The 24,268-nt window shown below is 42.5% G+C and overlaps 1 protein-coding gene across 1 annotated transcript in view; it reads right to left on the minus strand.

Moving 5' to 3' along the window:
* Window positions 1-409: 409 nt before the first annotated feature.
* Cds1 (CDP-diacylglycerol synthase (phosphatidate cytidylyltransferase) 1) overlaps window positions 410-24,268 on the minus strand; it is a 46,403-nt gene continuing 22,544 nt past the window's right edge. The window contains exons 5-12 of the mRNA XM_013502782.1: window positions 17,774-17,832; window positions 15,300-15,382; window positions 13,754-13,841; window positions 11,015-11,083; window positions 9,067-9,219; window positions 7,403-7,522; window positions 5,216-5,319; window positions 410-721 (exon numbers count right to left, since the gene is read on the minus strand). Coding sequence (XP_013358236.1) covers window positions 592-721; window positions 5,216-5,319; window positions 7,403-7,522; window positions 9,067-9,219; window positions 11,015-11,083; window positions 13,754-13,841; window positions 15,300-15,382; window positions 17,774-17,832 — 806 coding nt within the window. The 3' untranslated portion in view covers window positions 410-591. The remainder of the gene's footprint in view (window positions 722-5,215; window positions 5,320-7,402; window positions 7,523-9,066; window positions 9,220-11,014; window positions 11,084-13,753; window positions 13,842-15,299; window positions 15,383-17,773; window positions 17,833-24,268) is intronic.

Below are 24,268 nucleotides of genomic sequence, written 5' to 3' on the forward strand. Positions count from 1 at the left end.
GGAGGGAAGGAGAGAGGGGGGAGGGGAAGAGAGGAGGGAGGAGGGAGGAGGGAGGGGAGAGGGAGGGGAGGAGAAAGACAAGCAAGAGCACCGGGAGAACAATCTTCCTCCCACCCTACTCAGCTCTTCAGAACTCTCCTCTGACTGGAAGAGCAGGAAGTGCAGGAGAACCGACTTCCTACTGGGCCTTACAGGAAACACTCTGCTAAAATTAAAGAGCAGCTCCAAGGGCAAAAGTAAATATTTGTGCAAAAGATCCCACTGCCAGGTACGATCTGAGGACACCCTCAAGTTACTCACTGTATAGTGTTTGACTCTTTAAAAGACAAGTCTTTCAAGTTAGGAAACCCGGCGAGTCAGGTGAAGGAAGTTAACATCAGAAAACACATCGTAGAAAAAGGACAGGATATTTTGCTGGCGATTTGCTACTTATTTCAGGACTCGGATCAAGTGTTTGTTAAATATTCACAGTAATTTCAGAGGAGAAACATTTATGTCTGTAAAACTTCAATCTATTGCATTTCCAACCATTTTTCTCTGAAGTGCAACAGGATCGTGTCTGTCCGGCTTCTCCTGCGTCCTCCCGGGCCCTCACACCTTCAAGGCGGGCTGCAGGAGGCCCTTCTCCAGGAGGTGCGTCTTCAGGGTTCTGTAGATGCTCAGTTGCTGCTCCGGCTGGAGCACCAGCAGCTGCTGCAGGACCTTGCTGGGATTCGGGCCCCTGCGGGACAGCGGGGAGACAGAGTGAGCGCTGCTTTCCTAGGGCGAAGGGCGCATCTACCCCAACCCTCTCCCTCAGGCGCAGAGCAGCGACCTCCCAGAACTGAGGCGGCTTTTGATAACAGCTCGCTTTACCGTCCATTGCTGTGGGGGGAGAGAAATCCGGACCTCATCTGCTTTGAGAAACGCACAACCCATATGCAAAAAAAAGGCTCAAACACAGAGCGTGGGGACGACACAGGCCACGAGGGGTGTAAGATCGAGGTCCTACAAAGAGTGTCTGGAGGGCGGGCTGAGCTGAGAGGCAGGGACAGTGAGAGGCCCCAAGACCCCATACGACACAAACCCATCTTGGAGGGAAAGGAGCCTACTGGACATGGGGTAAACCCAAAAGCAGGTATAAAAACATCACTTAAATTCTGTCAAAGAAACAGGGAGGTGGGAATGTGCAGGAGACAGAATACAGACACCCTGGGCCTAGCACCAAGGCCCCTGCCTGGGGCATTGCAACAGGCACCAGAGCCCCCTCCAAGGAAGTCTCAGGGGACCCAACTGCCAAACAAGATCCCAGTGTGCACGGGATGAGGAGGAAGAGGGTCCTCCTGCCCCATCACCCACAGCAGGAACCCGGGGGCCCAGGTGGAGGCCTAGGAAGGGCTGGGCAGTGGCACACACGCTCGCCTGGCCTCCTGGCCACTCTGCTTCACAGCCAGCCTGGAGGCCCCTCTCATAGCACCCTCCCAGGATCTGTGTGCACAGTGCACAAAGCCAACCTCACGCCTGGCCCACGAGCAGCACTACCGCCATCAGGGACTGTGGTTTCCAGCCCTGGACCCCAGACCTCACTCCACTGCTACACCGAGAGCACCCGCGCCTCCGTGCGTCTGCAGCACTGGTACGTTAAGGTGAAGGATGAGCCCCGTAAGCTTCCTGCGTGTGTGCTGCTCCTGCACTTTCCAAGTCTACTCCAGTAGGGAAGGCAGAGTGAGGTTTACATTTGGTGGAGAGAAAACTGGAATAAGAAAGACCCAAGACACATACAGGAGATGGAAGGGAATTCTGACTCACACGGTAAGAGGGGAGATGCACGTGTGAGTTATAACAACCAGAACTGTTTAACCAGCGGCAGGAGGGCAAAATCCTGGCAACAGAGAGAGGTCTGCTGTATGGTGTTCTCACACTGAGGATGACAAGAGAAAACACTTAATCTAGGAATCTGTGATTTATAAAAACTACACAATAGATCCGGTCAGCCAGCCACGGGTCACCCATGCTGACTCGGGTCATCTGCCAACCCACTGTGGCCAGGACCTTCTCACTGCCAAGGGCACTCAGCCAGGGCCCAGCCTGCCCTATTGCATTTCTTCACAAGATTCAGCAAGAGTCACAGCACAGATCCAAAGCAGAGGCCCACAGAGGAAGGAGAACGCTCTGAGCACACTCAGCCCAACGCAAAGCTAGGTCAGCAGATGCTCTGCACCAGCAGCCGCAGCCTGGCCCCAGCAGCCTGGCCCCAGCCTGCATCTCTGACAGGAGGAATATCTGCTTTCATGCGGTGACAGTGAGGCCCAGGATGACTTCTCTCTACTGAGAGAACGGCAGATGTTTCTTAAAAAGAAGAGTGCGAGTTCATGCCCGCAAAAGCTGCATTTTCTGAAAATAAGAGTTCTAAGGATTTATCCACTCACCGCTAATAGCTAAATAATGCCTGTCAACAAATAAATATCTGTCAAAGAGGTTAAATGCTCCAATTTAAGAGACAAAGATTGTCAACTTGATTATAAAACAAAAATTCCAACTAAATGTTTATTAAAGAGAAATCATTAAAAATATGGGTAACGGTTATGGATCTCTCTAGGTTTTTATATAATAGTGAGATTTGAAATACTGAAAAATCTTGTTAATTTTTAGAATTCATTTTCCTTCACAGAGACAAGTGATGTGTTAGCTCTTGGGAACAAACTTGTATAGGTTCTTAATTGAATTATCCAAAATGGCAGCAATTTAAACCTTTTGGATTTATACCAATCTTCTGTGTCTGCTTTTTAAAATAAAGTGCTTGTATTTATACTTTCCAAAAAAAAAAAAAAAAAAAAGATAATGGAATGCTAAAAATAAAATGAGAGAGAAATGCTATACAAACACATCATAAGAAAGTTGCTATAGCTTTTCTAACATCCAAAAAAGTAGGCCTAAAGGCAAGTAGTAAAGATAGCGGACATTATAACATGAAAGGACCAATTCAAAAGAGATATGACTATGTTTGTAAGTACCAATTCAATCTCAAAATATATAATGCAAAAATTGATAGAAGTAGAAAGAGGAATAAATGTATAACCATAGCCAAGAGATTTTAGCAAGGGTCTCTTAGTTACCAACACAACAAGCAGATCAGAAAATAAAAAATAAATCTATACAGAAGATTTAATTAAATTTCTTCCAACTGACAAATACAGTGTTACATCTGAAAACTGCAAAATGCACATTCATTTTATTATAGGCAGCTAAGTTAGACAGAAATTAATATACAGGCAGAGAAGAACTGGGCTCTCAAGGAAGTCAGCAGAAAGAATAAAAACATCAGAATTGTGGCTGGAGGCACATGTCAAGACCGGACCTCAAGATAAAGATGCAGTGGCCAGGCCTACATATCTCCCTAGAGATAAGCAGTAACTCGGAATTACACTATAATTAGCACCACCTGGACCAGGAAGTCCAGCGAGGCATCAATTGCCCAGGTGGGTGATGAGAGCGTCTGGACCCATCCCTCCCCAGAATGGGTTTTTTCTTTCCATGCACCCTTGCTGGGTGACCTGCTTCCTTACTGGACCAATATTTTCTAAGCAGCTCTACTTGTAATCCTATAGGTTGATTATAGTTTGATCCATGTTATACTCACATCGTGACTTTTGTACCCCTGGCAAAGGGCCTTGGTGGCAAACCACTTACAGGACTCCACCTGTCACTTAGGAGCGATCTCTCAATAAATCTTTCTATTCTTAACCTCCACTGTCCTTTAGAATTCATTCTTTGATTTCAGGGGACACGAACTTGACACATCTGACCTCTACCAAGTTGGGAGTTATATTTCTCATATGTCAGTTCCATATGCAGCTGGAACAGGGATCAGTATAGGTCATGTGGTGAACCAGGAACCCAGGTTCAGAAATAAATACTGAAATTACAACGAATGTGTTTCTGACCACATGGGGATTCAAGCAAATATCAACAAAATAAGAAGAATCAGAATGTCTTTGTTTGATTGGAAATTAATCAGTATACTTCTACATAGCCCATGTGTCAAAAAAGATCTTCACATTGGAAATAAGAAAATATCTGTAACTGAGCCAGGAAAATACAAATATAACTTGTAGAATGAAGGAAATGGTACTGATGAGGAAGCTTATAGTCACAGACAAGAAGGCTGAACATCAGTAATCTAGGTTTCATCTCAAGGAGCTAGAAAAGAACAGCAAATTAAAACTATAAGAAGATACAGGAATGAAAAATGAAAGTGGAAATCAATGATATACAGAACAAATACACCACAGAGAAAACTAACGCAGCTAGCAGGAGTTATTTGAAAACATTAATGAAACTGATAAACCCCTAATAAGGCTGCGGTCTCTCCAAAAAAAGGGAAGATAGCACAAACATCTTTCTACTGCTACAGGTGTATATTCAACATATGTACTTAGGGATCTCTAAGCATGAGTTTCCTTGTAAGTAACTCTATGAAATCTATGCTGTCCAGAGCTCAGGTGCTATGAACAAGGGGCCTGCCTCTGGGCCCATGGAAAACAACATGCTTAGCCTGTGCACCAAACTTCAAGTTTATGGCAGACCCACAAGGTGCAGTTTTCTTATCAAGAATAAACCACCTTTATGAAACAGAGATAGCCGCCACCCAACCCCTCCCCACAGGCAGAATCACCCGCCCACTTATCTTTGTTCTTGGCACTTACAAGTATCTATCAAGCTGTATTTATTTATTGCCCACTTCTGGTCCTCCTCTCGCTAATCTGTCAACTCAAGCTGCGAGGGCAAAGCCCTGGTTTTGTTCTCTGCTAAATCTAGGACTTCCAGGATACGTAATAGGCGCTCAAGCAATAACTGGCAGACTGAATGGTTTTCTACTTTTTAACTCTTATTAGTTTTTACCATCCCTTCAGTGCCCACAGATGAGAAACTTACCTCCTCATATTTCAGATCCAGCCTTAGGTACATTCACTGCCTCATCAGCTTGACCCTATTAAGAGCCATGCATACACTACTTTTGTGTCCTGTGCTAAGTTGCTTAAAGGTATGTAAAACAGTTGCAACGTATCTGTATCACATTACTCAAAGCTACAGTCCCAGGGGGCCACAGTCTCTTTGATACTGCAGATTCTCAGTGACAGAAATGTTACCTTATTTACACTGACATTCAAACGAATGTCAGTGTAAATGAGAACTCAAAGTGATCATGCAATGCAGTTTCGGAATGCATAGGTACCTTATGAAACTTGTGATGTATACGTGCACGAAAGTAGCCATCAAATACTGACAGTCAAATCTGTCCATGATCCCGCCATGCCCAGGGATGGTGTTTGCAAAATCCTTCAGAAAGAAGTAAATACATTTGTGAATTTGGAAGAATATCACCTGTATAAAACTCTTCTCTTTTCGTTTTTGGTTTTTTTTTTTGTACCAAGAATCAAACTCAGGACCTTGCACTTGCCAGACAGGCATTGTGCCACTGAGCTATACCTCCAGCCCTTATCTTTACAGACATTTACATGTCTTTTCAGTGTCACGAGGTACATCAGGAAAATACTATTAAATTTTGCCACTAAATGCAAATTTATTAGAACACATTCAACAGATTAAAGCCACATCTTTTAAGTATGAGCTCATTTCAGCAGGATTTGGGAACTGACCCATAGCATCCAAGTGACACTAATTAAACATTTAGTTGGTTTTTCTCCGGTACCAGGAACCGAACTCACGACCTTGCACTTGCCAGGCAGGCGCTTTTGCCACTGAGCTAAATCCCCAGCCCCTAATTAAACATTTAAATGAACTTTTTTTTCATTAATGGAAATCTTTCTAAAGAAAAATTCAGTTATTACTAAGAGAGAATATTGGTGTAGCCTATCCTTTGGTTGAAGCAGGACTGAATTGGGAGCTGGTTTAGTTCTGTTGACAGGTGTACAGGGCTAACAGTTCTGAAATGAACAGTTTACTTCTACGACGCCTATTTCTTAAGTGTTCAGGTACAGAGCGAGTCACAGCAGCAGCTTACCTGGGACATGGGGCCCAGTAAGTGGCCAGAGGGGCAGTGAGCCTGCACCCTGGATGCCTTCATGGCCCAGCCCCCTGACTGCCTTCTCTCAACTCTCACATGGCCACAAGGCTTAGCTTTTTGTGTTCAGTTGGTCGGTTTCATTGCGTTAGGTGAAGCTTATTTGTTGGTGTGTTTTTATTAGCATAGGTTGCAATATGGAGTAACTGTGCTCCCGCTGGGGAACTGTACAGACACATGCTACGCCTTGATCCTACTTCCGTCCCGTCCACGCCTCCCTATCTCGGACCCCACTCCATCTTCACAACGTCTGCCTCCCCATGTCCTAGCACACGTTTTTTATTCTGCTCTTCAAATGACTTATACCTTGGCTTTCTCATATAGGACAAACCTATATGTGCTCCCGCTGGGGAACTGTACAATATTTCACCTTCTGTGTCTGACATTTCTCTCAGTACTGTGCTCTTGAGGTGCACCCACCCTCCTACCCACCAATGACTCACATGTGTCCCTCCTGGCCACACTGTGCCTGCACCCCTCGGCTCCTCTGCACTTACATCCCTCCCTTCGCTTTCTCTGCACGACCGACTCTCCCACTGTCCTTTGCTCAGACCTTTCCTCAAAGAGACCTTCCCTGATTTCCCGCCTCCACCTGGCTCACCAACCCCTCAGGGCACACATCTGACCCTCTCTGAAGTAAGGAAGACTAGGTGGTGTCACTTCATGATGAGCTAACCTCACCAAAACACATGGAGAGTGTTTAGTGTCTAGAGCAGGGTGTGAAGAGCAGGTCCCACAGGCCAAATCCGGCCCACAGCCTGCTTTGTAAATAAAGCTTTATTAAGACCCAGCTGTGCGCCCTCACTGACATATGCAACAACAGAGTTCAGAGTTGAGAGAGGTGTGAAAGAAGTGATGGTCTGCTGTGCTGAATACAACTTAGTATTTGCTCTTAATAGGAAAAGTTTGGTGAGCCACAGTTGAATGGACAGCTACCCACGCAAAGGCTCTTACGCATACCCCTCAAGTGAGACTGGCCAAGCACTAAGTCTCGGACCATTCATGGCTAGAGCCCAGGATGAGTACTTGAATAAACAGGACTTGCTGTTTATGCCAATAGTCAGGGGACAGGCCATTTCTTTCAGGGGCTGGCAGGACACTTTAGGATGGATGTGTTCACATGGCACAACCAAAAGCTAACAAAAAAGCACACACTCAAATACAGCAGGCAGCATTTTTGTGCAGCTAAAACAAATTGCAGGTACAGTTGTTTCTTTTTTGTTTTTTTGGTTTTTTTTGCCTAAGGATTAAATTTCAACCAATAATGGCCAAATTCCAACTAAGATACCTTCTCTAACCCTGCTCGTGTATGATGTAACAGAGAACACAAATGCATACCTTGATTTTGAAAGCTCTTTTGAATCCGCTGGCAAAGAAGCCTCCGAATGGGCCAATTAAAGAAGCGAAGGTTGAAAGAGCAATGCTGTGTATCTGGAAAGGATACAAACTCACTGTGTCCTGCACAGGAAAAAGAAAGGGGGGATGGGGGGACATTGGGATTAACTGCATTATTCAGCATGTCTCCTAACGCGGAGGTCATAACATAAAGCTAAGTCAAAGCAGACAGCACATTCTTTCTTTTTTTGTAATTCCCCAAGCTTTAAGGGTCAGGAGAGGAAGTCCACTGCAAGCCGTCTGTACTGTCAACTGTTTCACCTGCCCCTCCGGTCCCTCAGCAAGGCACCAGGAAACCCCGAGTCCAGCAGCTGGCACAGCACGTTCCAGCTGACCTAGGAACTGGACAGCCAGTGGTAGGGGCTGAAGTGTGTGCTGAGAATCTGCTGAGCTAATTTCTATAAGGGCTCTTTTCTAACCAGTAGTACTGGTAATAAAATTACTTTAAATTTGTGCTTTATTTCATTTGATTTAATTTTATATGGTGAAGAGGCAAAGTTGGTTTTTTTCTCTTAGTGCTATGCTGAATGCTGTGGAAACATACGAATATAAGGAACAATCAAAATGATCATCAGCAAGACAATTATAAAAGAGGGGAAAGAGGGTGAAAAGAGAATTCCGCAGTCTGACTACTCTGCAAATCCATACCTCTCACCCCCTTTAAATAAAAATTGAGGTCAAAGCAGCAGTCACCCCTGCGTCAAAGGCTGGCGCCACTGAGAATGCCACAGCAGGGAACAGAAAGCTCAGACACTGGACACTTAGTGAAAGAAGTAACTTGTTGGTTAACCTGCTTCTAAAAACTGACCAATTTTGGTTAGAAACAAAATGCTAAGATGCACACCCACGCACATGCGCACGGTCTGATTCTCCTTTTTAGAGGACCGCAGCGCAGTCCTGACAACACAGAGCAGGAGGGTGCGGCCGGGGAGCTTGCTGGTGCCCTCACAGGGACCTCAGAGCGCCCGAACTGGCAGCAGTGTGCTTCTGGGAGGAACGCTCACTTTTAAAAACAGACGCTTCCCGTGCTAATCAAAATCCTATAAAATGTGAACGCTCTTGGAATTGGTGAATTTTGACCAAGTTGAGCTAATTCATACCAATAACTTGTAAAACTCATTCTAATTCATTTGATTTGTAAAAATCTACTCATTATTAAAAAACATTCTTAAAACATATGCAAAATAAATTACCATCAATAGGCGAATACAGTCTTCGCACACAAGTGATTTGCAATTTTCAAACTCATTTCATGCTTAAAAAAGAGAAACCCCAATGGTAGAACATTTTATTGATGGTAACCAGACATAAAAATCACTGTGACACCATCAAGTTAAAAACCATGGCCGGGGATGGTGTACATGACTGTAATCCCAGCACTCGGGAGGCTGAGGTGGGAGGCTGAGGCAGGAGTATCGTTTCGAGTTTGAGACCAGCCTGCACTACAAAGTGAGCTCAAGGCCAGCCTAAACTACATAGCAAGACCCTGTCTCAAAAAGAAAAAAAAACAAAAAAAAAACAAGACTCTGCAGGACTTGGCTTCTGGTAGAAATCTGACCTCATATTTACAAGCGCCCTGACCACACATCTGGAGCATTTGCTTTTACCCGTCTCAGCACCGCCTGCAGGAAGGAGGGCAGCTGGTAGCTGTGCAGCTGGAAGAGGTCAGCGGGCTCACACTCGGTGACAAAGGAGTTCACATCACTGCGGTACTCAACGGGGCACACGAAGTACTGGTACTTGGAAAGCACGTAGGCGGCCTGAAGAACAGAGAGGAGCCCGTGAACAGTGCCCAAATACACATGCTGTGTGTCAGAAAGGCTGCACGGGGAACTCACAAGTTGCTTGTATTAACATTCTGCCCAGCACTTTTAACACTAAAAGGTCGTCCTAATAAATGTTCCAGTTTAACAAGCAAACAAACAGATGAAAAAAAAAAAAAACCTTGGAAGACCTTTAGAAAAATAAAAGGTCTTTTTTGAAAGCAAAGAGATCTCCATATGACTGCAGCGGTGGTAGGAAGGAGCTAATCTCAACACGCATGCTACTAAGATCTTGCTTTTTAAAAGTATGTGCAATCTTACTAGAAGCTACAGAGCTGAAGGACTGAATTAGGAAGATATTGTACAGCAGAGCAAAAGATTTAATTGCACATAAACTTATACTAATTTAAGCAGTTAGTAGTAATTAGCTAGTGATTCAAAATTACTAAGAAGGTAGCACAAAATAACACAGGTGAAAAGCACCTCTGTTTTTCACCAACCCAGAAAATTTGACTCAATTGTTCCTTTATTAGCCGCATCATTAAACCAGCTGTCCTCAGCCAAGGAAGCAAAGGATGCATAAAATAAAACATCCTGTTATAAATTTCAGTTGGTGAACAACAGTTTGTTCTGTTTTCTGTTTCCCTTGCAGCCGTTCACGCCATTATTTTGCCCATGGATAGTTAGTAGAAACTCAAATGAGACTCTAAGGATGGGTAAACTAATTTTGCTTCCAAATAACTGATTTCTTCAAAAGCATTTGTTTAAAAAAATACAATCTCCCTCCTATTTTCTCAAAGGCTACATTCTTGTAGGGTAACTTTATTTTTTTCCAATGGTGTAAATAGTCCTACAGTATTTCTAAATTAATCTTTAATAATACCAAATCCTTATGGTATTATTTAACTTAATGCTTTGATTATTCCTGTTTTTTAGTGTATAAAATAGGATTAGACAATTTTTAATTATTCCACTTATTGGTTATTATCAATATTCTACCTCAAAAATTTCAGAATAATTTTATGAAACTCTACTGGAATTTTCCCTGAGAATGAGCTGAATTTACGAAGTAAAAGGAGGAATTAAACTAGTTTTCCAATCCAGGATAACGGCACATTTCCGTTTATTTGTATATTTACTCTATCTCTAAGCTCCATGTTACTACTAGTTACTCTACTAGACTAGACAATTTTTAAACTTCTTAACAGCATTTCTTTGTATACTTATCTTATATCTAGTCATTTATGGTACCCTTACTCAAATTCCCTGCATAATTATAAGCTAATTTTTAAACATGAATAATACTCATTATTTATGACTAAAAGTTAACATTATTTTATAATTTACAGACTTTTCCTGTGAGTTTAGCTCATAGCAGGAACCGCCCACTGAGTCATGTGGCCACCAAGTATTAAGAGGGAAAAATTTTCAACATCATCTGCATTCTTTGCTGTCACTCAGATACTGCAGTTCCAGCACCCATGTCTCCCACAAGGCAGGACAGCAATAAGAAACTATCAAAGCACAATAGCACAGTAGTGGACCTCAGATCAGGCTGTCCACCAAGAGCACCTGAGGAAGTTAGTGATCCTGAGACAAAGCTGGGACACAGACTTTGTTTAGGCTCTCCAGGTGACTCTGGTATGCAGCCAGGGGCCTGGGATGCAGAACCGATTCTGTGTTAATAGCTTTCAATAAATATATTATTAGCATTCTATGGTTTACTTTTTAAGGTTTAAAACAGACAAACTTTCATTTGAAAAATATCAGTAAAAATCCTAGTAGAACTCACAATGAATCCAAACACGACTGTAGAAAAGAAACCGCCAATGAATCCTTCCCAAGTCTTTTTAGGAGACAACTAAAAAAGGTCAAGTGAAATTAAAAAGAGTTACTGCACTTATAGAACACATCATGGACATGCAAACTCTGACCAAGGAGTTTCTCAATACCTTGCACATCTTCCTTACTTTTCTCTTACTGGAACTACTTAAAAGTCTTTTTTCTTCCTTGTGATTCTGATTTGCTTGTGCAAATGTCTTTACCGGCATCTAACATAACAGGACCAGACATGTGTGACATACTGTATTTGTTTCTTATAGATAGTCTCCAACTGCCAGAGCTTTTCCCCCTCAAAGGGCTATGAACTGTATAGTGAAATAATTATCCTATGCCGTTTATGCTTATCTAGGAATAAGGATGACATATATTCATTCCAGGTACACAGAGTCTTTGCTGACCTGCTACTGACCAAAAACAGAGTGAGGACCACATATGTGGACACGGCACAGCACACCCAATTTTCATTCGTTCCTAACGTGGAATACATAAAAGGATCTCTTTCTGAAATGGTAAGATTCTCCACAGCCCCAAATACTGTATTTGCTCAATTATTCACATACTCCCCCCCACTCCCATCTGTCAGTCTCCAGAAAGACAGGAGGATCATGTTGTGATTCTGAGGATAAATGCTGTTTGTTTCAGAGCTGAGCTATTGTTGTCCGGTCAATGGGGCATTCAGGGAGAGAAAGTCTGGAACAGCAATGCAGGGGCTGGAGGAAAAGATTTAGGAGTGGAGGGTGGGGCCGACTGCCCCGAGTCGCTGGGGAGGAGAAGGGCTGGAATCAGGACATCACAGAGAAGCTTCGTGATTATCAGTTCCTTGAAACAAGCACTAACAGAAGCTAAATGTCAGGGAAGTGTCTAAGGTTAGAAATGGGTTTCAGGTGAACTTCCTGGGCTGTTTACAGACCTCTTGGCTGGACGCTGATAATCCTGGGCCTCGGTTGTTGCCTAACATAGCAGCGGTCTCAAATTCAGGTGTCTACTGATGAACTTATCAAATCAAGCTGATCCACATCAGGTCAGTTCAGGGGTTAATGGTTCAGTTGCCGGGAGTGTCACACAGCTGAGCAGCCTGTCGAGTCACTAGAAAGCCACGCTCAGCATCAGCCACTGAAGTCCGTCTAGAGCCTAACAGGCTCTCTAAGTCCAGAACAGCCCACACAGATCTCTTGTATACTCTGACTTATTTTTGTACTGCAGCAGCTTCAGAGGCGTTCAAGGCACATACCTTGCTGCCAGCATCCCTACGGCTCTGCCTGGTGCTTTGCTGGATTCTTGCATGGAGAGGCGTTTTTGTTTTTGTTTTTTTGTCCCCCGCCACTTTTCTGGCATTACAGATGGAATCCAGGGCCTCATGCATGTTAGACAAGTGCTCTACCACTGAGCTACATCCCAGCCCTCACAGGGGAAGACTGTGGAAGGTTTTCTGCAGGATAAGCAGTCCACTCATTCCTCCACAAGTGCTACGCTGCCCCATATCACTCTGAATACACAGAAGGTTTGATTCCTGACTCATGGGCTCAGTCCTTGCCCAAATATTACAGTAACCATGCAATATTTGTGCGGGAATATTACTGAAGACTTTGCCTAATATGTGGAACAACTCCTGTTTGAAATCCCAATATAAAAGCACTTATTAGAAAAATCAGTTCTAGAAAAATGTTTAATTTCCATGAAGAATTGGCTTGTTTCTTTCTTACTCAAAATAATAATCATATAACAAATTTTGTGTGTGTGATGATGATGTTGGGGATCAAACCCAAGGGATCTCTGCCACTGACCTATCTCCTCAGTTATTTTTATTCTTTATTCTGAGACAAGTCTTACTAAGTTGTCCAGGTAGGGGCTTGAATTTTTTTTTTTTTTTTTTTTTTGGTTTTCTTCCGGTACCAGGAATTGAACTCACGACGTTGCGCTTGTCAGGCAGGCACTTTGCCACTGAGCTAAATCCCCAGCCCCCGGGGCTTGAATTTTTGTTTCTCCTGCCTCAGTTTCCCTCAGTGCTAGGAGTACAGGTGTGCACCCCCATGCCTGGCTAACACATTTCATTTCTTTCTTTGCCTCCAAGCATGACCAAAATCTGTGGCAACAATCTGCTTGTATTTTTTCCCTCTAATTTTAATCCTTTATTACTTGTGTTCTATTATTTTATTCAAGGGTCCCCAGATCTTTTTAAAAATGAGTTTATATATAAAAGTCTTGCACATGGACCAGAGTGCATGAATATGGTGTAACTTACTCTTTCAGAAACTCTGGCAAATGAAAGGACAGCTGGGGAGATGGCTAGGGGGAACAGCTACAGGGAGAGCAGTTAAGGGGTCCCTCTTAGGGCTGCTTGGGAAGAACTGCATTGTGGGAGAAGCCAGCAGGAAGGCGGGAGGGGCCTGCAGGAAGGTGGGAGGGGCCTGCAGGAAGGTGGGAGGGGCCTGCAGGAAGGTGGGAGTGGCCTGCAGGAAGGTGAGAAGGGAAGGGACATGATCCCCCCTCCAGGTGCAGGGGACCCAGGGGGATTTGGTGGAAGATGCGCTCCCTGCTTTTACCCTGGGGCTGCTAAGTGCAGCTGGGGAAAAAGTCAAGGTATTTTAGAACACAGACCATATACGGCAGTACTGAGTGGCTGAAAAATGATTCTGGTGGCTGATTTTTAAGGCTATGGGAGTGGTTTGCATGTAACACTTTCCATTACCTTAATTAATGGAGTTCTTCCAAAAAAAAATCCAAAAAGGTAAGCAGTAATGTCATTGCAGATAACACTTGATATTGGAACAAGGAACCTTTAAAAAAGAAAAAGTCAGCAGAAAAAAGTCCCAATGATTAAGCAGCAAATATTCATATAGGCTTATGACTCATAATAAACCAATATAATAATCCTTTAGATTATACTTCTGCCCAGCCCAGAGTATAACACTTGACAAAACATTAGCAGTAGCAATAAATATACCAGATATGCTCATCTAGCAATTAAGTAGATCACAATCTATAAATAAACTAACATAGTAAGAGAATATGGCTAAGGGAAATGTTAAATAATCAATTTCTATGGTTATGGACTTTTAAATCTTAGTTTTATGATGAACAAGTTGCAAAAAATAAAATTTCTTTTAAGAAAAATAACCTTTTAAAATGGAAATGAGTCTACCACTTTAGACAGAGCATCTGATAAATTTAAAGCAAATTCTAATAGGAAAAATTATCAATTTATTTTTATCCCAGTCTGTGATTATGTTAAATCCTACTAACCATTACATAATCTACTTTTTTTTTTTTTGTCGTTTTGAGACAAAAAGACTCACTATGCAGTTCAGGCTGGCCTTGAGCCCACTTTGTAGCACAGGCTGGTCTCGAACTTGCAACAATCCTTCTGCTTCAGCCTCCCAAGTGTTGGGATTACAGCTGTGCACCACCACGCCCTGCAATCTACTTATTTTAGAAACTGCTCTGCATCAATAAAAGTTTTTATATGGTAGACAAATGATTCCAAGTGTTTATCCACACACGAACATGTAAAGATCTCAGTAAAAACATGTTATAAAATTTATCTTAATAAACCCAATAAGTTGATACTATTTTAATTAATGGGCTTAAAAATGAATGTGGGGGAAGTATAATCATTCTTTTTTTTTAATGTTAAGCCTTTCCCTCATTCCAACTAATTGTAACAAGTGTATGAACTTTTTTGGGGGTTACCAGGAATCGAACTCAGGGCCTCACGCTTGCCAGGCAGGCATAACTTTTAATTAATATAAACACTCTCTCAATCTTCACGACACTGCTGTAGAGCTGCAACTCCACCCCTGGAATCTGGAAACTCACTCCTCCAAGGCACAGAGGGGCATCCGCCCAACTTCTCCCTAAATGCTGGAAATGCACAGCTGGTACATGCTTGGTGACGAGCAAACTTTCTATTCTTCTCACATTCCATGTAAATATGAAATTCTTTTGAAAATCTGTTCTTTATAGAAGCCACACTAAGGTTTATTAGTATCTGCAAATACCACTGGGGCTTATTGTGAGGACTTTCTGCACTTTATTGAAAACTTTAAGAGAGTTTCCAGTTGTTAATGAAGCATTTTATCTTCAGATGTGAAACAGTAAGCAAACTCAGTGATTTTCATGCAATAGTGGAGCGGCAAGTAGTATATTTCAGTGGACACTGGGAGACACTGCCTACAGTTATGGAGTTTCAAGGGAGCCAGACGTAACTATGACATAGTATAAAGCTGTCTGCTTACCATATCATGCCTTCAAACAGATTCTGGATGACCAGATGCGACTGGGTGACAGTGATCAGTAAAGTGACGTGAGTCCATGCGAACTGTCAACAGACCAACAACATAAAAGTTAGCGGGCACCGCGGCAGGGAAGCCAAGGGCACAAGCGCAAAGTGGAAAGACCAATTTCTGCCCTGACTTTTGGCCAGACTTTGTAAGATAAGGTCACACAGAGTAAGTGCATTTAGTAAACAGAATTCACCTACATTGCCTGCTAGAATCTTAACCAAATGAAAATATTTACCGAAGTCATCTTAAGTTATACACGCACGGCACGCTAGTAATGAAATATATTACTAAATTTTAAAAACTCACAAAAGAAGTGAACCATAATCTTGAATCTCTTAATTTAAATGATGGTGAGGAATTTATGCTACTGCTATGGCACGTAGGGAGAAACATTTATTCTACTCTGGCTGCAGTCTGCAGTTATGAAAAATGCTAACAACTGCTTTCCTTTCAAAGTTTATCATGATAACATTTGCCCACACTGAAGTATTTCCAACTTGAAATGACCCAAACCAGCAGGGTTCAATGGTCTGCTCCCCTACCCTCGCAGTATTGGAGACCAAACACGGGGCCTCATACATGCAAGCACTCTACCACTCAGCTACATCTTCAGACCTATCTATGTTTGTTTGTTTCTTTCTATCCATTCATCTACCTATAAAATTTGACATAGGGTCTCATTAAATTGCCCGGGCTGAGCTTCAACTTGTAATCCTCCTGCCTCAGCCTCCTGGGTAGGTGGGATTACAAGCATATGGCATCATCCATTGACCTTAAGCTCCATCTTTCCCCACTTGAAAGTTGGTCTTCACAGGTCTGTACTGCGATAGTGTTCGATGTCACAGTTCCTAAGTCCTCTGTGTCCCATCTGGCCTGAGAGCTGGCCATGTTAGTGACTCAGCGCAATCACTGACTAGGATGGGAACCGAGAGAAGGTGGGTTCCTGGATACCAGCATCAGAATCTTGGCTGGAATTTGTAAAACAACTTTTCAAAATAATTAGAAATTTGTTTTATCCTTAATAAACCTGTTTTCCATTTTAGCAAAAAATACTTTATGTAGGTTGTTCTGTTTTATTATTTTATTTATATAAAAGAACCAATTCATTGATGCTAGTGGTTTCAAAATCCACAAATGATTTTTTTCAACATTTGTGTAGTTGGCCCTCTGTGTCCCTAGGTCTTACATCTGTGGACCCAACCAAGCAGGGACTGAAAATACCTGGGGGCATCTGTACAGATTTATTCTCTTGTCATCATCTCCTGAGCAACACAGTATAACTTTTCTTTTTCTTTTGTTTTTTGAGACAGGGTCTCACCATGCAGTTCAGCCTGGCCTTGAACTTACTATGTAGCTCAGGTTGGCCTTGAACTGCTGCCTCGGCCTGAGTGCTGGGATTACAGGCATGCGTGACAATGTCTGGCCATAGCTTACCTATTTATTCAGCTTTACCATTGTATTAGGCCTTATAGGTAGCCTAGAGATGATGCAAAGTCTATAGGATATGCGTTGGTTATACAAAAATACTCTACTATTTTATATAAGAGCACCGAGCACCCATGGGCTCTGGGATTCGTGGGTTCCTGGAATCAGTTTTCCAAGGTTCCAAGGAAGGGTTGTCTTCTTAAAGGAGATTCTAATTTGTCTTGATCATTTCTAGATTTCCACTAACAGTTTTACTTTTCACTCTCAGATTCCCTGAAATTAGAAAAGTAAGAAATACTACAATTTCCCAGCAGTCATAATTAGCAGGATATCTCAATGGAGAAAAGCAAAGCACAAACAGGGAACATAATCCCAATCTAAAACAAGGCTTGTTAATACATGAATTCACAGATCTAAACAAAATGCTGTATTTTAGTTTCATAATTAGCTACATTATAAAGAAACAGGAAAAGTTCACCAAGCAAGGTGATAAATTTCATAAAACATAGACTTTGACTCGCTCAGCCAGGCAGCTCATGCCAAAAAGAATTATGCAATTCTGTGACTAACCATAATTACCTCCATGGCTGGTAGCAAGGGAGACAAAGTAAATTTCTATAGAACAACATGCAGGGGCTTTCCAGACTTTGTAACCACTGTAGAGACTACAACAATGCTTCAAAATTCTACATGTGTAGGGAATTCAAATCTGCTTTTTCAAATTTTAGTCACTGGAAAAAAATTTTAGCAAAGTTTTGGGGACAGATAAAATTTTGTCATTAGAAAAAAAAGTTTAGCAAAGTTTTGGGAACAGTTAAAATTTTTTAAGACCTCCAAAATGTCTCAGGTTCAGTTTTCTGCATTCGGTGGGAATCTGAAATTGAAATATGCTTCAATCACACTAACGGAAGATTTCAGCTAGCAGACTAGGTTACATCTCAATACAGGAAGAAAAGAAGAGAGGTAAGTAGGGTTTATGACACATAGTGGTTAATACACACCATATAAAACTGCAGACGGTAATGTTTCTTCACCAAGCTCAGTACAAACATGCAGAAACCTGTTCAAGAACAAAAAACAGGCGCTTGTTGTGCAATTTGGTACAAAGCATAAGACGCCCTGAGGGCAAATGAACCAATTTCCCACGTCCCGTGATTCCCCCGTCCCGTCTAGGCACACACAGCCCCTCCTGAGCCGCCGGCTTTCCTACTGCCTCACATTAAGCAGGTCAAGTAAGTTTCCAGGGTAAACCACCGCACAATTGGCGAAGTGCCTAGTATACCCCATGGACAAACTCAATGAACATCTCCTGCCTTCTACTACCAGGTAGACATGGAACACAGACCTGGAATTTCGGTTCAATAAAACTTATTTGCTCCATCAATTCATTAAGAGCAGCTTGGGGGTGGAGCTCAGTGTGACCACGCCTGCCCTGCCTGTGCAAGGTCCTGGGTTCCATCCCCAGCTCAGGAAATCACACGTACACATGCAAGAAGCCTGAAGAGCCTGTTCGTCCAGAGTGTGCACAGGTTTCCAATCTCTATACAATATGAAATTATTAATAGCTATTAATAATTATTAATAGCTATAAATAACTGCTAATAATTATTAACAACCATCAATTATAAATATGGTAGCTAACATCTACTGGACACATTAGGTCCCAGGCCCTTATCTAAGCATTTTATAATTAACTCATTTCATCCTACTGTGATTTAGGTGCCTACTGTCACTCTTTTAGACAGTGTCTTGCCATGTAGCTCAGGCTGGCCTTGAACTCACCACGATCCTCCTGCCTCAGTGTCCTGAGTGCTAGGATTACGGGGCGCATCCCCATGCCTGGGGGCTCCGGGGGCTGTAGAGCAGCGCTCAGCTCCTCATTCTCGAGAGCTGTGTGGTTCCACAGGAGCCCAGGCTAGCAAGACTCAGGTGAAGAGCAACTAAAATTTCTCAGAACGATATCATAATAATTATAGTAAAATACAATACTTTTAATAGTTTCAAGATTTACCACCAGTATATGAGTTTGTTTGTATCCTGTAAGTTTTATTAGAAAGAAAATTTACTGAATAAAAATTCTTACCCAATTAAAAGAAACAAACCATATACTAAAATAATCAGAGGCTGTAGGAAGCACTCCTTGGTCATCACACCAGTGCGCTTTGAGAGACAAATTTTTTTTTTTTTTATTAACAGAGTCAGATACTGACAATGCACAGACCAGGTCTAATTCTAGATAAATGGCCATGGGTTCTGCAGCACCCTTGGATAGGTTCTGAGACAGAAATGGAGCTGTCCATTGACCTCCTCCACTAAGATAATGTTAGTCTTGGCATACCTGCATTCTATTTCCAAGGTGATTCTACCCACTGGAGCATGCAAGGGTGCTAGTACTCTCCTAGAGCAAAGAACCAAGCTGCAGATGCTGCTTTGATGACTCATGGCTATGTTCTGATGACTCATGTGAAAGATCAAATAAGAGTAAAGCAGGAGGCAAAGGACGAGAATGTGTACTGATCTCAGTTCCTATCTCCTATCTGTCCTCTATACCGGACGGCAGGAGCCACACAGAAACAGTTAATGAGCACACACATAACCAAAAGCCATTACAGAGGAGTAGAGGGAAAGAGAGGAAGAGACAGACAGAGAGACAGAGAGCAAGACAGACAGAGAAGGTGGATGGGGGAGGGGAACATTAAACATGGAATTAATGGCATTGCAATCACCAACTGGATAAAAGCTTCCTTCTAAAATTATTGCTTCGAAGTTTTTCTTCTATAGCAAGTAGACTTGCAGCTCAAGTGATATAATTTTTACGCTGTTTTATGCCATAGGCCCCCGGCTGAAGCCAAGCACAGACTGAATGAGGGAAGACAGGCAACACAGACACCAGTCAGAAGCTGCTGGAACTTCTAGTCCCGTCCAAACAGACCCCTGGGCTCCCAGTGCGGCCCTGGGAACTTATCGGTACCGTTAGCTATGAATCCCTCCTAACAAATACTGCACTGCACTCTATGACTTTCTCTTTCTTGAAATCAAGTAATACCATTTGCTCTTAAGAACTTCAAACAAAATTTCCAGCAGTATCATTCAATATTCATCTAATGGACATTTTACCCAGAACAGTCCTGGCAATTCACTTTGACTTGGTCCACTTTTACCTAAAGGATATAATGACGATTCCTAAGCATATTAAGATAACGCACTGCTCTGACTTTAGGGGAAGAGGTAGAAGTGTCTTCTTAGCATATCTAAAGCTAAATATTATTTTTAAAGAAGAAAACGCTGGGAAAGAAACATATGAGCTTAATCACTTTCACTCTCAGCCATGTGAATATTTTATGCTTAATATGTAAAAAATGCATATATACCATATTTTAATACATCTATGGAAAGGATAATTTATATTTTTGGATCCACATCATCTTACTCTTTCCTTACCTAAAAAAGAATATTTGCATAGCTATGTTTCCAGCTAAAATCACAGGCTTCACCACAGTATTATAAATCAGAGTGCTCACAGAAAAGGCTACTAACGTACAGCTCTTGGTATATAATTATGTTTGGTGAAACTACTGAACATCACTCATGAACACAGAGTACTGTGCCTGGCACTGCTGAAACTAAGATGTGTACGTCTTACAGCCTAGTGTGAAGGGATCCCCAGGGCGTTAGGGAGAACCAGTTATCCAAGAGGCTAAAGAGGGGCTGGGGATTTAGCTCAGTGGCACAGCGCTTGCCTGGCAAGCGCGACGTCATGAGTTTGATTCCCGGTACCGGAAAAAAATCAAGAGGCTAAAGAGAAGTATATTCAGAAAGAAGAAAACAAAGAATGATGCTGTTAAGAAAACTAGGAGTACAGGAAAAACAAAAAAAGCTCATACTGAAAAATATTTTTAGCTCATGGTTTGTGGAGCTAACATAGGATGTGGCAGCTAACTAAGATGTGGCAGTCATTCTGACATTTAGATAAATTGTGTAGAGTGAATTAGACCAAAAGCAGAGAAAATAATTTGTGAGACTGAAAATAGCAAGGCCAAGATTTTCTCTAGACTCCCGCCTCTCCTCCTCCCCTTCCTCCTCTTCTTCTCTCTCCCCCTTTGTTCCTATGTATCTATCCATCCATCCATCCATCCATCCATCCATCCATCCACACACACATATGTCCAGTGCATAGCAGTGTCCTTGAGATACAAATATATATACCTTCATCACTTTCGTGATTTGGATTTGGATCTGTAGAAACCAGAGCAGCCATGTGGACACGTGTTCGGTGGTGATGGCTTCGAGCGTTAGACCCTTAAATTCATTTCTAGCCACACTGAAAAGTCCAAAAGATGATTTTATGGCCTATATCTCAACGTGCCCCCAAAGCCTCATGCACGCCTAAATGGGGCTTTGGGGAGCTGGCTGGATGGTGGGTGTGTGATTGGTAGAGCACAGCTCTGGTGTGATAAAGGTTGAGTGATGGTGTCTACTTGAGAAGTTTAGTTAAGAGAAGCTTAACTAAACTGGCTCAGCAATTCCACACCCTAGGGGGTGGAAGACCCACCCTATGCCGGCTCATCACTGGATGGTACAAAGGGGAAATGAAGAAGGACAGATCCGCTTCTGTTTCCTCAGAGGAGCTCCGGTCTTCACCTGCACTTTGGATGTTGTCTCCTGGCTTCCAGCAGACTCTCTGGCTTCTGCAACAAATCCTTCAGCTTCCCGGCATAGACTCTTCAGCCTTCCATAGCTGACTGATTGGCCTCCTTTTATGGACTTTCATGGGACACTGCAGTGGGCTCCAGATTTTGGACTCAACCATTCAGTTTCCAGTATGCAGATACCCTCTGCACTCTTCCTCATCCGACTCTGTGGGTGATCATTGTAAGGCAATTGTGTAAATTCCTATACATTTGTATATCTTGTGTGATAGCTGTTTCTCTAGTAAAACACTGACTGATACATCTGGGTATGGACAATGGATTTATTGAAGAGAGAAGACCCAGTCTGGCGTGAGTGACACCAACCGGTAGGCTTGTAGCCTGGATGGAATAAAAATGGGAAGACGAAAATCTTACTGCTTCCTGCCTGCCCTGCCATGGACTGTTTCCCTCTGCCACACCACCCTGCTTTAGAGCCAGCCGACCATGGACTGAAAGCTCCACAAACCATGAGCTAAAATAATCTTCTCCTCCTTCAACTTCCAGATGTCCAATATTTTGTCCCAGCCTAAGACAGATAGGATACAGGGAATATTGGAAAAATGGACACACAATAGAAAAAAATGTATCAAGCATTTATAATGTGCTAGACACAAGACACAAAAATAAGACAGGCATTCAAGAACTCACAGTCTAGTTAGGAAAAATACAGTTGTTTTTATATTTTATTATGAGTGATTAACCAGATCAATGAACGCATTAGTCCTCAATTCCAAAACTAGCCATTAGGATAGACCCAGATTTAAAGAGTAGAGTTTACCAACCCTTCTTTTTTTTTTTTTTGAGGTAGGGTCTCACTATATAGTCCAGGCTGGCCTTGAACTAGCTAGGTAACCCCAAGCAGGCCTTAGTCTTATGAACCTCCTGCCTTAGCCACCCAGAGTGCTAGGATTGAAAGAGTGTTTCCATGCCCAGCTGCCTCTTCCTTCCTTACTTGGTTATGTCTTTCATTATACTTTCCTACACCACCAAAACTCCAAAAATTTCTAACAGCATATTAAATACATTCAGAATCATACTACAGTATGTGGTATCATTTATCCCAATACAGGAATAACTGAGCTGCATACAAAAAGTTTTAAGTTAATGCATACTGTACATAAGGTCATGCAAACTAGACATTACATCCAGTTATGTTTTGTGTTGTTTTGTTTGGTTCTGTGGTGCTGGGGATGGGGCCCAGGGTCTGCACATCTGGGCCAATGCTCTACCATGCTGCTGCAGGCCAGCTTCCCACTCAAACAGTGCTCAGAATGGTGAATTTAAGGTGTAGACCACTAACATGCATACCGATTTTACAGACTTTTATATCCTCCACTAAAAAAGAAACCCAAAATGTCGGGGTGGAAATCTTAATTACATATTAATTTTAGCTATAACATAATTTTATATGTCCATCAATTTTCTCAAATTCAAAGCATTATATTCAAGACATGCCCCCTCCTTAAGGATGCAAAGAAATCAAAACAACCATGCTTATATAATTGCAAGCAAAAGCTCTGTGCTAAACATAATATGCATATTACGCAAGATGGCTAGAAACGAATTTAAGGGTCAAATACTTGAAGCCATCACCACTGAACACGTGTCCACACGGCTGCTCTGGTTTCTACAGAACCAAATCCAAATCACGAAAGTGATGAAGGTATATATATTTGTATCTCAAGGACACTGCTATGCACTGGACATATATATGTATGGATGGATGGATGGATGGATGGACGGATAATAGATAGATAGATAGATAGGAACAAAAGGAGAGAAAGAGAGGAAGAAGAGGAAGAAGGGGAGGAGAAGGAGAGAGGGGGAGTCTGGAGAAAATCTTGGCCTTGCTATTTTCAGTCTCACTAATTTTTTTCTCTGCTTTTGGTCTAATTCACTCTACACAATTTATCTAAATGTCATAATGACTGCCACATCCTAGTTAGTAAGTCACCTCTGTCGATAGGAAACAAGTCATTTAATTCTGTGGTCCTTGATGAGGGTTCAGCTGCCGGAGACCTTCCAGTGCCAGTTCCTTGACAAAGTCGAGACCTCCAGCGGGCACCTGCAAAGCAGGGATCACACAGGATGGGTGTGCGACCTCTACTCTACTCTCTATTAATCACAGCTTTCCAGATATTCATTGTGCCATTGATAAAGAATGGTTGGGAACCTGAATGATGAGAACTGAAAGTAGTTTAGGAATCAGAGCCCAGGATGGAAGGCCCCCCTCCAGGGTTGAAAGGGGAAGTAGAAGCCACCACAGAGATTTGCATCAGTCCCCTACCGCCTGTGTGGCAATGCTCACCCACCAGGACAGGAGGGGAGCGCTGCGTGGGCCTCAGTGTGTGGGAAAACATTAGGCGAAGGCCCTGTGTGTGCTGGACTGGCTCTAGATGGAGATATTGTAAGTGTGGGTCCTGTTGTCCCGTAGACAAGTGAACAATTCTGTGAAAAATTATACCTAATCAAGAACACCTAGTGATTGATCTTTTTACTTCCTTTTATGTGCTTTAAAAAAGTTGATTTCCCAAGAGGGTTGTGGCCAGACATGGTCAAACATGTCTGAATCTGCAATTAAAATAGAAACCTCACTGTATCTAAGAGTTTCATATGTAATTGCAAAAGTGTATAAGAAAGCAAAAAACATTTCTCTGTGTCAGAGGAGCCTTGCTCCCCTGGCCCACCAGAAGGACCTCTGGTGTGTCTGTTGTTTGTCTCTTCGCCCACGTCGTTTCCTCCTGCAGGAATCTCCTGGACCCGTTGCTGCCGGATCACAGCACTCAGCCTCAGAGACTTCTACAT

The sequence above is a fragment of the Chinchilla lanigera genome, unplaced genomic scaffold, assembly GCF_000276665.1.
Source record: "Chinchilla lanigera isolate Chin_1 unplaced genomic scaffold, ChiLan1.0 scaffold00073, whole genome shotgun sequence".
NCBI classification, from domain to species: domain Eukaryota; kingdom Metazoa; phylum Chordata; class Mammalia; order Rodentia; family Chinchillidae; genus Chinchilla; species Chinchilla lanigera.